General features: G+C 51.4%; 1 protein-coding gene across 1 annotated transcript; it reads left to right on the forward strand.

Annotated features, from left to right (window-relative positions):
* Window positions 1-4,359: 4,359 nt before the first annotated feature.
* On the forward strand, window positions 4,360-5,488 carry PG998_014440 (uncharacterized protein; the record flags this gene model as incomplete). The annotated part of the gene is made up of 2 exons (XM_066881256.1): window positions 4,360-4,626; window positions 4,697-5,488. 2 exons carry the CDS (start codon window positions 4,360-4,362, stop codon window positions 5,486-5,488), a joined length of 1,059 nt encoding a protein of 352 aa, XP_066723787.1.
* Between the last annotated feature and the right edge of the window lie 9,376 nt (window positions 5,489-14,864).

Genomic DNA, 14,864 nt, shown 5'->3' on the forward strand with positions numbered 1-14,864 from the left:
TCGATTTTGCCTCTTCTTCATCTTTTTGGCCACTTCGACAGTGAAAGTAGAGGCCCACATGCAACATTCAGGTGGTCTCATTACGGTGGAGGACCTGAGTGGCTGATCGCGCCAGGGCAAAATCTCCAATCATCCTGACTGGCCAGAGAAGAAACCCCCTGATCATGCATTCATACTGAATTCTGCCTCCGAGCATACAGCACCATGGTTACATTCCACCACAGCCCCCGAAGACGCAGACGGCCGCATCGACAAGCAATGAAAAGAGCGCGTCATGCAACCAACAGTCTTGACATGAATGTTCATACGGTCTCTTCGCAGGCGCCTGAGGCCTTACCCGATTTCGCCGCGGCGCCTCATGTAGGCATGCAGGCGCCTGCGAAGAGACCGTATGAACATTCATGTCAAGACTGTTGGTTGTATGACGCGCTCTTTTCATTGCTTGTCGATGCGGCCGTCTGCGTCTTCGGGGGCTGTGGTGGAATGTAACCATGGTGCTGTATGCTCGAGGCAGAATTCAGTATGAATGCACGAGTAGGACAGTCACGGTTGTGACTCGAGGGTGGATGTAATAAACTCAGTGACAGAAGATCTCAAGCAAAGCCTTCTGGGTCTATAAGTACTGGGTCTGAAAGAAGGTCGAGCTGGTACTAGGCAATCAATCGGCTCATGGATGAAACCAACATCCATCTCCCTAGAGCCAGTCGTCGCAAGGGCAGCTTTACACTGGGGGCTAGTTGGCACTAAGCGACCATATACTAAGCCGAGTACCGAGCTACCTCCTATGGTACAAGCAACGAGCGTCGGCTTCATACATATGCTGGCACAAATGTGACTTACATCCTAGTGCCATGCTAGGCAACTATCGCCAGCTACTATCCCTCCCGGCCGCAATATTGACTCTCGAGTGGGCCAGCTGATGGGACCGTGGAACTATGCTCATCCGGTCTAAATATTATTGGGTGGGATAAGCACGGTGTCTGATTCCTGGCGTCGCCGCTTGGAATGATACGCACCTGACCGGATCCTGGCACTCGGTGTGGGGAGCATGCAAAGTGGCAACATTCATGCGCATTCCCAGGGCAGAGAGATCTCTCGCTCAAGGATTAGGTGTGTGGCTATGGCACGTACTGGCAATGAATTTGGGGTATCGGCCTAGCCCTTGCGTGAAGCACCAGTCTAAGCGAGTGCAGACCAGCGAAGACTACACCTTTCGATCTGCTCATAGATGGTGACTCACTGACCGAAACATAGGAGTAACAGTGCCTTCAAACGCAAATTGCTGCAACGCGGCTACTTCTTGAAAGTCCCGAAGCACCCGTATGGCGTCAGGCGTTACTCCAAATCACCTCCGCGCTGTCCTGGCTCACCACTTGCAGTCTTACGTGTAATCGCCTATTCTCGAGTTTCGCGGGCGGAGCCTCCTGAAACTAGGGCGATATTATTCGCTAGCGTGGCACAAGCGCTGACGCACCCACATCGAATTAAAGAAGAGGGGTACACTGTCGAGGTGCTCTTCATCCGAACAGAGTGCCAGTTGGATCGACGCACACCACTTGACCAGGAACTTGCAGCAGCAACCCTCGCCAACCCGCGGCCCTACAGCTACGACTGCTTAGCCTTAGCGGGCACAGGCTGAACACCCATTGGCCCGTCGGGTGGGGTTAGCACCAGCTGACCTCGAATTAGCGCCATGCTCCGCCCATTTTGTTGGACCTGTCCTGGTGTTATAAAGACCACTTGCCCCCTTGCGTCCCTTTCTCTAGTGACCCAATCTGTCGGGACACATCCCTCCCTTCGGAATGCCGAGCAACCGCCAATCACCGACAATCGAGCAGTAACAACATGCATCACCGAGACGAGATGCAGCAGCATGGTCAATCTAGTCCATCCGATAGCTGAGGATTGTGACACGGTTCATGGAGCTGAGGTCATATCGAAAGGACTACATTATCGAAACAGTTCAGTGTGCCGAAGTGGTGGCCCATGGTGGACATGTCTGGTCTGTCGCAACTCTTCCAACCTGCTTTTCACAGGCCTGCGCACTCCCAGTCCTCATTCTGGTACGGAACCTTGCGCCGATTGCCAACGCTAGCAAGGCGGATGGACAAGGGTTGCTGTTGCGAACTGCTGGCCACGGGGGAGCGGCGACCCAGCTCCTGCTCGGTCCGAATGAAGGGGTGCTCGAGGGGGTTGGGTTACCCCTCTTCCTACCGAATGTGGTGCGATTTCCAATGGTGTGTCAGCGCTTATGCTGCGCTAGCAGAGATTGCGCTTATTTTGGGAAGATTTTGGGAAGATTTTGGGATGTTGGTTCGCGAAATCAAGAATAGGATGTACAACAGTCAGTAGGTCGCTGGCGATGTCTCCATAGCGGACTTATATCCGGCCTTGCCCGGGGTGCTTTACCAGGGTACGGTCGATGTGCTCTAGGAAGACGCGGTGCGTCCGGACTTTTCGTGATGTAAGCGTGTTGCAGAAGTTCAATTGGATATTTTGTCCTTACCTGTGTCTTTGCCCGTGATTCGGCGCCTCTGAGAGATCGAGAGTTCTAGTCTTCTTGGTCTGCATTCGCTTGAACTGGTGTTCCAAGCAAGGGCTAGGCCTTGTTGGTTAGTTGTCCCTTTGACCCTGGATGCGCCTTGCATGCGTCACCAGGGCGTGCCAGTCACATACCTGGACATGAGCGGGGAAGCTCTCCGCAACCTTGGCGTCTATTGCAATCCTTGGGAATGCGCATGGACAATCCCACATTATGTGCGAGGATCCGATCAGATGAACGTAATTTCATGCGGCAGGGAAGGTTAGCACCTGACAAGGTAGTCAGGGAAGACGCCGTGCAACAGGTGTAGGCCAATCTAGTGCCTACCCGGTTGCTTGTACCGCCATAAGTAGTTGGCGAAGGCAACGATACAGAACGAGCTATGATGGTGCAGAGCATAGGTGTTTCTCTGTAGAGACGCAATTCTGCAGGCGCCTAGACTGGCTCAGAAATAGGACAATAAGTAGCGCGCCGGAACAGTTCCAGTGTCCAGACTGGCTAGCCAGAAGCAGCGCCCTATATTTGACACACGCTGGGGCAAGCGCTGCTGGACAATCCGGGTGCGGGGGAGCAGTGCCAATCCAAAATTTGACCCTAGCCCCGTTCGACAAAAGGGGTAACCCAAACCCGTCGAACGCGCCTTCATTCGGACCGAGCAGGAGTTGGATCGCTGCACACCCTTGACTAATGGTTTGCTAGCGTTGACAATCAACGTGAGGTTCTGTGGCTTCCGGATGAGAACTTGGACCATGTAGGCCTGTGCAAAAGCGGCTTGGAAGAGTTGGATAGACATGGACCGACCGTCACATCGTCCACGCACCTGCTAATCCGTCACACGGAACTGTCGTCGACGAACCCTTGAATATAACCCGTCAGCTCAATGAACCGTATCACAATTCGCAGCTCCGTCGGGTGGAGTGGATTGATCAAATCGTTGCCTTTCGTCTCGGCGATGTATGTCCCCTACGGCTTGAGTTTCGGTGGTTGGCGGTTACTCTCGGCATTCCGAAGTGAGGGATCTGTCCCGACAGTTTGGGTCACTAGAAACAGGGAAGGACGGTGGTCTTTATAACACCATGAAAAGTCCAACAAAGTGGGCGGAGCATGGAGCTAGCTTACGGTCAGCTGGTCTCAAGCCCCACGTACCGACGCCGCCACGTAACCGATCTAAATCGACGAGTCTATGAGTGTTTGGCCAGTCCCCACCAAGTTGTCGTAGTTGTTTGGTCTATCCAATTGACTGCCAGTTCAAGTCGCACGGAATACGAGGAGTGGGATCTGGGGCTCTGCGGAGATGACTACTACGTTTGGAGTAGGTATATGCTTGGTAAAACTCTCAAGAATCATATTCGCTAACCCGCTGTTGCCAGACTCGGAACCCGCCGTACGCAGAGTAGCCAAAGTTGGCACCGCACTTTGTTTAGGGCAAGGACCGGGTCGACTGCACGTCGCTCGAATGTCACCACTAGCAGCGCCTGATACAATAAATCAGCTCTAAAATCTCACATCCCTTCACAAGGTCTATATGAGAAACCCACTGACGCCTGGAAAGCCGCCGTATTTAAACAGAGTGGGTTCGTCCAGAGGACTTTCGGTACTAGCCACCGAATGCACTTTTGGCAAAGGAGGGGAAGGTCCCATTCTCGTTAACACGGCAACCAGAAACCTGAACGTGGAAAGAGACGTCCCTAAGACAAATATGACGAGATTTCCTGAATCGGCTCATATGAAGCTTTCGTGGCATTTACATTTGATCGCACATAGATAATTCACGTTTCTGCTTCGTCGTTCATCGTGGCTTGATCGTCCAACAAACGATGCCCGACCGCGGGCGAGAAGACTCGCCCGAAACCACAATACTATGGGAAAGCGCCAACCGAAGACGCGCTCTTAGATCCGGGTACGAGGATAAGAAAGGCAGTCTTGAGAAAGAAGCCAGGGTGTTCGAAGACCAGAAGGAGATGCTTTCTCAAGAGCTACAACAGGTCGATACCCAATGCCAGGCTGTACAAGCCAGACTTGCGGAACTACAAGCCGGCTATGAGTCTAGCAAGGCGGATCTAAGCCGCTCCGTGCGAGAAGCTGTAAGCCAATTAACCTCATTTCGCAGACATCCTGTGGTAAGCGGCTGAACCTAACAAAACACAAGCTTAGCAAGTTTGTGGATCTTCCACGTTCGCAACATTCACCCGGTCCGTCGACGCCTTTACCAGCATTGAAGGACGACGCAAAAATGCATTCGAACTCGATCGATCGCAGTCCGTTTTAGCGGAAGAGGCTGCGCCCACAAACAGAGGTTTCGTCACAACACGCATAGGTCGCATAAGCAAACCCTCGCGCCGCCATCCGTCGTCCAACCATTCTACGAATAATTCAAGGGCGGCTGGCAGTCGATCGCAGCCTGGGCCTTGCCATCGAAAACCCGAAAACCGTACTCCTCAGAATCGCCTTCATAGGGCTGCGAGAAACACAAGGGCAATGGAACGTCAGGTGCATAGGAGACAAGCTGATATTGATGTCGAGTCTTTCTCAGACAGCAGCCAGAGCCAAGACGTCGACGCCACGAACTTGGACTTGCACCGTATCCGTCGACTCAGCAGGGCCACAAGTCCTGTCGATCAGTCTCACGACGGCTCGGATGATCTCACATTCGAAGAACCACTCAGAGTGCCATCATACGATACCTCGTTGAGTAAAAACAACACCATTGGTAGCGTACCCGTAGCAATCGACGGAGAAGCGCCCGACCCCGCCTTTATCCAGCCAACTGCTACCGTCGGCCACCATCAAGAACAGGTGGATACCCTGTATACTGTGGATGGCGACCAGATTTTTCTCCAAGGTCTCTCCTGGTGCATACTGCTGAAACAGCTTTGCATAGGGTGTCGACTCAACAGGAATTACCAACCTTGGTCAACCCGAAAACAGGCCTCAGCTATGTACTGAATAGCGCCTTTCATACGGATATAGCAGAAACAGCAGCAAAGCCACCAGACGGTTTTGGATCACCGCTGAACCCGGCCACTGCTTTGCCGCCTCCGGGACCGCATGTCAATCCAGCTTTTGATGTGGGCTCCAATCGAAAGAGAATAGAGGTTCCTGCTCCAAGGTCCCCCCTGGCGCATGTTACTGATACGGTGTCAGGCCAACGGAGATTACACAGGGCAACATTATTGAACAATCTCGGCATAACACCATCTGAAGTTATCAGGGACACTGAAAATTGGAAACATGTGCTTGACCCTACCGAACGCCGGAAGATACAAAATCGTCAGTCACAACGGAGACATCGTATGTATCCCCTTTGCTTGGACGGTGTTGTGACTTACCAGAAGATAGGCAAAAGAAAGGTTGGCTGTCCCGTTTCCAAATGGGTATGGGCTAGTAGTCAGGTAGGGAGATAATATATTGTAAGAAGATGCCAGGACACGTTTTTTTTTATTTTTTGAATCAAGTTTATTGTCCGTATGCAGCTATCTAGCTATGACAGACATTATGACAAGCCTAGCCCTGATGAGGGCTTACTCCTTTCAAGCCAGGAGAGTCCAGATCCAGAAATTCCATCGCTCAACCTGCTGTCCATGCACGGCCTGTTCGTTGTAGTTAACAAAAGGGAAGCTTTGTTTCCCTTAGAAACGAGAGCAGAGCCCCCTTTCCACGCATGGTAGTGAAAAGTACGCTAGTCGTGAGAGGGAGCCCCATGAGCTGCCTCTGTAAATGCTGTCGCTGCCTGCTGAAGTGCCGACAGTAGAGGAGGAGATGCGTTGTCGTCTGCCTCGTTCTGCCGCAATACCTACAGACGTCTGAGTCGGTTTTCCCTATGAGACGTAGGTAAGTTGCTATGTGTCCTATGCCTGTACGTAGCTGGATATACGCGGACGTGACACTCCGAGGAAATCCAGAGTAGTCGAAGGGCTTCATTGCAAACTTTGGCGGCTTTCTAGTCAACAATCGGTACTGTTTCCCCAGGCCGTGGGCACGCCGGCCATGGTCTTCATTCTGTTCTTCGACGTCCCACAGCTGCTTCCATCTTTCTTTCACCTTTTGGTGGATCTGGCTCTTCAGCCAGCTGAGAGATACGAGCTGGTCTTGCCGTTCGTGTCGTGGGAGGGGCTTCTGAAGCCCCTTCTTCGTTAGCTTGTCGGCTGTCTCGTTGCCCCGGATCCCACAGTGCGCCGGACACCAATGGAGCTGGACAGGATGTTGGAGAGATTCTGCAATGCTGTTCGCTTGCCTGGCCAGATAGCTGGTTCCTTGCGTCTGCCGGAGCGCGACCTGGCTGTCGGTAAAGATGTAGCAGGGAGCGTTCCACGATCGGGCAAGTTTTAGGGCTTTGTGTATGCATGTGAGCTCTGCGTCCGCAATCCGGAGGCCTGGGCCCAGATTCCACGAGTAGCATTTGGCTGCTCTCGTGTGCGGAGTGAGGGAACAGAGGCCCGCTGCAGCCCTCGTCTTGTCCTCTCGGGTGTCGAAGGAGCCGTCCGTGTAGATGATGGCTGTGTGCTGCGGGATCGTTCGGAGGAGTTCCCGATGTGTCTTCGCTGCCTCCTCTTTCCCCACGCTAAGAATAGTCGGGCGCAGGAGCGGGCTATACCATGGCGGGAACCAAGATTGGTCCGTCCTCTCTATGTTCTGTGACTTCGAAAGACTCTTCAGCAAGACAATGAGGGACTGAAGTTGTGTGGGGTAGGACGTTGAGGGTTGAGAAAGGCCGTGGTTGTAGTTCCCCAGAGCGGGTTGGTTTTGTGGACCGTTGGAAAAGGCTTGCTTGACGGGGTGGCTGTTAGGTAGCTTGGTAAAGCGAAGTGCATACTGGTATGCGAGCTTCATGTGTCTGCATTCCGGCGGGAGGAGAGCAGCTTCGACCTCCAGTGCCTTGGTCGGCGACCTGGGGAAAGCTCCCGTGATCGTGGCCAGTGCTTGGTTCTGGAGCTTCTGGTACTGCCCCCACAGGGACTGGCAGCCTCTTCGTCCGAACCAGAGCAGGGATCCATAGTCGGCCACCGAGCTTACACAGACCACGTATAACTGGCGCAGGGCATTCAGCCCGAGCCCTCTTCGCTGACGGGCGATGCGCTGGATGCCTTGGAGAGCTCCGTTGGCTAGGGTCAGTCGCTTTTCTACGTGGGTCCGAAACGTCAGCCCAGAATCGAACCAGATGCCGAGCCAGCGAACCGCGGGCTTGGGTATCACCTCGGTGTCTTGGATCGTTATGGTGTCCAGCAAGGGTTGTCTGCCGTGGTGGAAGTGAATCAGTTCTGTTTTTTCCACTTCGAAGGTCGCGCCCGCCTTGTCGGCCTTGTCGAACAGTTCTCTCAGGGGGCCACGCCACAGAATCTAGGGGTGAGAGTGAGGCCCATGAACCGACACCGAACATACCTTCGGATGTACAAGCCCAAACGAGAGTAGAGAACGAGCCAGCCAAACCAACCTCGCAACCAGAGTCCTTTTCCAGGAACCAGATAGACCCCTCTTACAATTTTTCGGACAACGAGGACGAGGTTGGAATTGCCGAATCGTCGGGGCTGCGAACGGAAGCCAGGGCGCCCCCCCGGAAAAGTGCGGAGCCCGAGAGTGAAGGTTTTTCTTCTTCTAATCGCACCAGTGGAATCGAGGCAACACTGAAAAGTGAGGAGATCACCGAGTTTCCGACTAGTCAGGATGAAGAGATGCCATCAGTGGAGTCTCTATTGACAGCCACAACAGTTGAGACATCGGAGTTCTCACGAATCCCGCTGTCCGAAGGAGATATTGCCGAGACTACCAAAGCAGTTTCGCAGGAAATCGGAGAAGAGCCACTCCACGATCGTCACCTATTCGCGATTGGCGCTATTATTGCGTGTTAAGGTCCTGCTGGTCAGTTCAATCACTAGAGTCAATCTCATCGGCGTTGAACTAATAGTAGGGCGGAATGGACTGGAATCAGTGGTGATGTTGGAAGAACGCGTGCTATAGCAGATAGCCTTACCAAGTTGGGAGGAATCGTCGACAACTCAGGAGAGTCACATTCATGCCCATGGATACGAGCGCAAACCCTTTGCCGCGCATCCTAGCGCGTCGAACACCACGTCTTCGTTCAGTGCTCCTTGATTATCCGGACCAGCGGGCCACATCGGTCCAGGGACAGTCTATGACACATCCTTGGGTCACAGTCTACTTGTCCATTTGGAGATGATCAAGTTGTAGGTGCGGTGTTCCGTATTCAGCATCCAATCACACAATTTTCCATTACTTCGGCCCATGCCCAAGGCCTGCAAGTGTAAGTGTTGCGCTCGCCACCTAATCACACAACAATGTTCCCTTCAACTCTAACCGAGCACCAACGCCAAACTACCTACAGGTATTGGGGTCAATTGACGGAAGCCGGGGCCGAATAACGGATATTCAAACCAGAGTGCATCTAATATAGTGTGTGCACCCTCGGACAACAATAGTATTTGAGGTGACTACTAAGTTATTTGTGTGTTTCTATTCTCCCCATTTCCATTTGTTTCGATCGTCGTACACGATAGTATATCCCAGTTTTGCGTTCCCGTTGACGGATTCGTGCGGACCGGGGAGGTTTGCGGCGGCTGCGTTGCGTTTCCCAATAATTTGCAGCTTGCACCCAGATTCTTATTCGGTTATTCGTAGAGATTGTGTTGGATCTGACCCTGAATCGATTCTGCAAGCTCATCCACATCCCGCTAATGCTTCTGAAGCTCGTCATTCTCGAAATCCTGCTCAAAGCTATACAGGGGCTTGACTGGGTGACACTCCTGCTTATTGATTTAGGCGGCCTATGTTGATAGCTGGTAGATAGGCGATGGCGGCAAATGGTTGCTGTAAGACTGCGTTGTCACGTAGAGACATTGGAGATCAGTGAACCATCCGATGAGAGGGCGAGTACATTCTGTAAAATGTGTATAAGATTTGTATACATAAGCAACCTGTTCTACGTAGCCTGCCGAATCATGCCCGTCAACTCAATAAGTTCCAGCTTCTGAGTCTCACTTGTATCGAACCTGAACTCTCCCCAAGTTTAATAATAATGTCAAGACCTCCATTATTGAGTATAGTTTCTAGGAAGTCTCGAATAGCGTGCGTTGAAGCTAACGCCTTTGCTTGTCAGAGTAGCTTTCAGGATAATTCAGAGTTGACTTACTACAAGTGCGTTCAGTAATGGCCATGGAATCATGCATATTATGCTCGCCAGGGCTGCCAAAATGTGAATTGCCAGGTTTATTCGTATTATCGACTTGTTCCTTTCAGTCAACGAGTTGATTCGAATCCACTCCCAAATCATCCAAAAACGAAAGAGAAGGACAGAAGCCCCAACCATTACCCTGTCCCAAGGCTGAATCTTTCCGACAAGTGCACTTCCAATGATGAGCAGTGGAATCACAAAGACCAGTATAGCTCCTAACAGAAATGGTTTGAAATTGGGCAGTCCTCGCTGTGCCGAGCCAATGGCCCAGATACTCTGCATTCGTGAGTCGAAGCGATACAAAATGTGATATGTAACTCACCTCTTTTAAGATACTTGATAGTACGACTGAACCGGCAAACGGCAAGGTCCACCCAATTCCGGACGACCATGAGAGAATTGTGAAGATAACCTGCGATGATGCTGCCACCATAATTTGTATTCCAGCGAGAAATGAGAACGGAAGCTTGTACCGAGAACAGTAGGAATCAGAGGCCGTAGAAAGCCGGAAATTCAACTTCCAGATGCGATATACCATAAAAGGGACAGTCATAAGACTCAAAGCAAGTGTGATGCCCATGGCAACATGCTGCGAGGTAGGAAGGTCCATAGTATATGTGGTGGTTCTCGTGTAGTTCAGCATTCTCAGCAAAAAGGATTATCTGCTGTCTGTGTCCTTTATATAGGTGTTTGGCAACCCTTGTACTCGAACTCTGACATAAAGGAAGTATCAACGTACCTTGTGAAACTTGATTCAAAAAAACGTACCTTGTATCTTGTTCACTCAGCCTACAACTGTCCGCTTCACTTTGACTGCCCGTGCAATCCAGAGTGAAACTAACCTGATCCATTATATCTTATCGCGCCTGAGATGTCCTGGAACCAATTATTTTCGAGTGCTAGTTGTTTATTTATGTTGCAAACAAGGTAGAGTTGGGCGGCATCTAGCGGAGAAGCCATTCATTTATATAGTTGAGCTCGCGTCTGGCAAACTCGGAAGGAACAGGCGCCGGGCCTTTACGTGGTAACTCACTCGTTCCGCTTTAGGTTGCTTCAAGCTACGTACTACATCATATAAATTATGAGCGTTCGTAGCCTCCAGTATTACCCTCAAATAATTCACTTCCATTATTTGCATCTTCTTTGGTAAATTCTTCGCCTACGTCCGTCCTGGTAGGCTGCCGCCATGGGCTTCTCGCAGAAGTGAACAGAGTGGTCATTGCGATACTGAGTCTCCGGCCTCATATCAACCCCAATACCCAGAATTTGGGACTGTCATGGAACCCAGCGAGTATTCAAATCGATACAGCAGCATTGCTTTCTCTTCCTCGAGCAGACCAGAAGAGGATTGGACCAAGATTTCAGACTTTGCCGAGCGCAGGCGGATACAAAATCGTATTGCTCAGCGCAATTACAGTGCGTAACGTCGATCATGTGTATGAGTAGCCCTTTCAGCCGGGCCTCCTAACTTCTACAGGAGAGAAGCTCAAGAGAGGCTTAGAAGGCCTTGAGAAGAGATCCGATACTAATAGCACCCCTGTGGGTGCCTAGAATCAAGCACAGGCGCCCAGGAAGGAAACCAAGACACTGAGTATGACATCAGATTCCAATGTAGCCTCTTTCAACGCACCCCAGCCTGAATCGCAGTGTATACCACCTATGTATATCGATCATGGGCGGCTGTTTCCATCTTCACGTTATACTCTTCAGAGGTCACACACACCGCCGCATACGGCCTACCCTAACCTTCATCCTCTCTTGGACGACATGAAGTTGTCGCCTCTGTTGCCTCACGGGACAGTTCCCCCCGCCCGCCCCAGCACGGCCGAGGCCTACATGGCCACAACGGTGCCGTGCACATTTCCATCTATTACGCACTTCATCGACGCTATCATTGAGGAGAGTTAACCCGGAGGAAGCCTTTTATCCGTCTGTGAACTACGACTACATGTAGGGTATGGAAGTCCCTTATCCTACTGGAGCCCGTTGTACCTGCTCACTGTTTTGAAAGGCTAGATGCCCATCTAAGCCCATATGCCAGCTACACCACCCATGATATCTATCATTCCCATCGTATCAGCAAGTACCTGCTCTATGGTTAGGGAGCTCTGAGAATCGACTAGATGAGGTGGATGGCCGAGACATACCAAGCCTGCACAAAGGACGATACCTAGACAAATTGCCATCACTTGGCAAATACCAGCGAGGTGGACGTACCCGGCCGCATCCAGTGGAAGAGACCAGTTCCAGGCCAAGAAGATGGTTCGAATAGAGGATGCTGCCCAAATCACTGTAAGCAGTTTCACGATACGTGAGATGCGTTCTTTAGCTCGTCCAGTTAACCGTGGCTCGAGGCTCAGGAATGGAACCATCCCCCAGATGACGATGGTAAAGTAAACTGTGATAAAAGCAAGGTGTGCAAGGGATTCGTCTAAATGACGGTCGGCGTCGTTTGTCTCAAAAACTGGCCGAAGTCTGTTCTGTGTAAACCATGCAAAGTAAGCGGCTGCCCCCGGGATGGCCAACAGGATGGCAAGAAGCATGAACATCTCAGTAAGGCAGCCTAGGCAATACAGGAAGTATGAGGCCTGAAGAAGGCATTTAGAGATGGGCGCCATCTGGACGCTGTACACGAAGACCGACGATAGCTGAAAAGACTAATTACATAGCTTTGTGTACTGGATGTATCGCATGCGGAAACCCAGGGGAAGCGCGTCCAGCTATATTATAGAGCTCGATTACTGGTGAGTACAGCCACCGAATGCCGAGTTTCGTATATCTCTGTCAGTATCTATTAAAGAGTACGATGGTGAACTCGACACACCCATCTAAATGGGTCCCTACAGGGAACTGACCTGTCCTATGCAGATTTAGAGCAACTTCCATATGGATGATATCACAGGGTCCCATAACAAACCGGGCCGGATTCGTGTACGAAGGATGCGTGTCGTCGAGTGCCGAGGTAAGCTTCGCACGTAGCGTGGGGAATCGGCGGCCCCATTTGGACAAGATTCCAAGGACAGAATTGGACTCGGTTTGGACGAGAGACTCGGTATATTCATGGAGCAAGTAGGTCCGAGGCTCATCTTGGTCACCGCTGTGCCCATCACGTCGGACACCATGGGCGCTGTTCTTTCGTAAATGGGGGAAATCGCCTTGCGCCTCGAGCCGGATGCCATCAGGGGTATACGCGTCGGCATGCAAACACGTCCCATCGGCAGTAAAGGCTTTCCGGCCATCCTTGCTCAGGGTAAGTCCGCAGTGAGATGTATAGACATGGCATGTTATTGGCCGTAGAAACACCTCATCATCCGCTGTAACAAGATGGGCAAAGTAAGCATAATTCGGTTTTTCCACTGGCAGACGTCCCTTCGCTAGTGCGACAAGGACAGGATTGTTCTGAAACTGGTTGGGATTTGCTTGCCCATCCAGTGACTCGTTCTCGTCTTCTTCGTGGTGCTTCACCGGGAAGACAAAATGTACTACGAACCGTTAGCGATATGAAGGAAATGTGAGGCTGAGTTACTTTTACGGATACTGACGGAGGGGCAGTGTCTTGAAGGAGTCTTTTAACACTTGGATATGACTGGAGATTTGCTTCCTTGTTCGGTAGTTTGGGTGAGCCGGATAGCCAGGCTGCTTCTCACGATCCTTGCCCACGGGAATATTCTCCCCAGGACCTGGTGGGTAGAGGGTCCAGTGCCATGCCCACAAGTACTCGCTGATGAGCATGTTACGCCCATACAAGGCACCATTCGAGATGTACTTCCGCTTGCCCATCTGCGGTACAAGGAGGATTGCTTATGTCCGAATTAGTTCTAGCTATAGTGCGCTCCCATTAGCTAACATGGCTTACCATCAAGGAACGCCTGATCGAGGTACAGAGGCCACGTCTGTTTCGCTCCCTCCCTTTTTCTTCTGGATAGGTACTCGTGGAAGTACGTCGAGGTGCAAAGGGGGTTCCAGTTCCCTTCTAAGTACGCCATCGGAGTATCCCGCAGTGACTTATCTCGATACTGTGAAGATCAAAGGGGCAGGCTAGGTCGTTACCCGAGTATTCGAATGTGTTGCGCTGCGCTAAATTGAACGATGTACTAGAAGCGCCTCATGATACACAGGACCAATGCGCTGTGAATTTGCTCAAGGAACTTGATGGTTGGACTCCGTGGAACCTGATGACTCGCAAATGAGCAGACGCCACAGTCAGTCAAGAATGCAAAGTATCCAGTCCAGATATATAGGTAGAAAGGGGCAATGGCGTTACTCAATAGCCATCAGCCCCATCTGTCTTCGCTGGCTTGGCAGTGAAGTGCAAATGGTCGTAAGAGAGTTCTGTATGCAGCCGAAGGGCCCCAGGAAAGCTAGTGGACGCTTACAGGAGTGTAAAGAGGTTTCGAGCAGAGGGCCTAGTCTCCTCTTCCGGTCCGAAAGGAACGGCGGAGACAGAAGGGCAGCATCGATGCACCACTTCCCCCTTCAAGGGCTGAGCAGCAGAACGAACGTTCGTGTTTTCTGGATCGGACTAGTTCAGTCACCCTCCCGGCAGCCGAAATACATGAAGTAGTTCTCTCACGTATCCATGAAGTAGCGTAGGTTCACGCTACCCCTATCCTTCAGAGCTGCTCTTTTGGTTCGTACCCACCCGTATTCAAGGCAGCCCTGTTTCTGTATACGCCTGATCATAGTATCTCATAGCAACCTGGGCATCGTATCTCACGCTAGAGACGTCAAAAGATGACTGACGCGGTACTCAGAAGTTCGTAGCATACTTATTTAGGTCCACGATTCTCGGTTAAGAAGTGCTTCGTCGTCCTTGGAGATCATCGAGTTCTTTATCCTGATTGAGTGACATGATAAAGGACTTCCTTCACTACCTGCAGACTTCAGTTCTGGGTCTCAAAGTGATAGACAGACTTGTTGATCTCGGAATACATAGGAAGAAGAGTCTCCTGTATCATTAAGTAAAACGCGGAACAGCGAAGAAGCGAAGTAGGTAAGGTAATTGATGTAGTAAGTGCTCGTTGCCGAACTCGTGTTAGGTATTTGGGGTTAAATCACTAAATGCGCTGGGTCGAAATCACGTCGGGTGACCTTCCCGGTCATGACGAAGTCGTCGAGGGGGCCGTAGGTCCTGTG

This window comes from Apiospora kogelbergensis, assembly GCF_038363985.1.
Source record: "Apiospora kogelbergensis strain CBS 113332 chromosome Unknown utg000011l_segment0_segment0, whole genome shotgun sequence".
Lineage (NCBI taxonomy): Eukaryota > Fungi > Ascomycota > Sordariomycetes > Amphisphaeriales > Apiosporaceae > Apiospora > Apiospora kogelbergensis.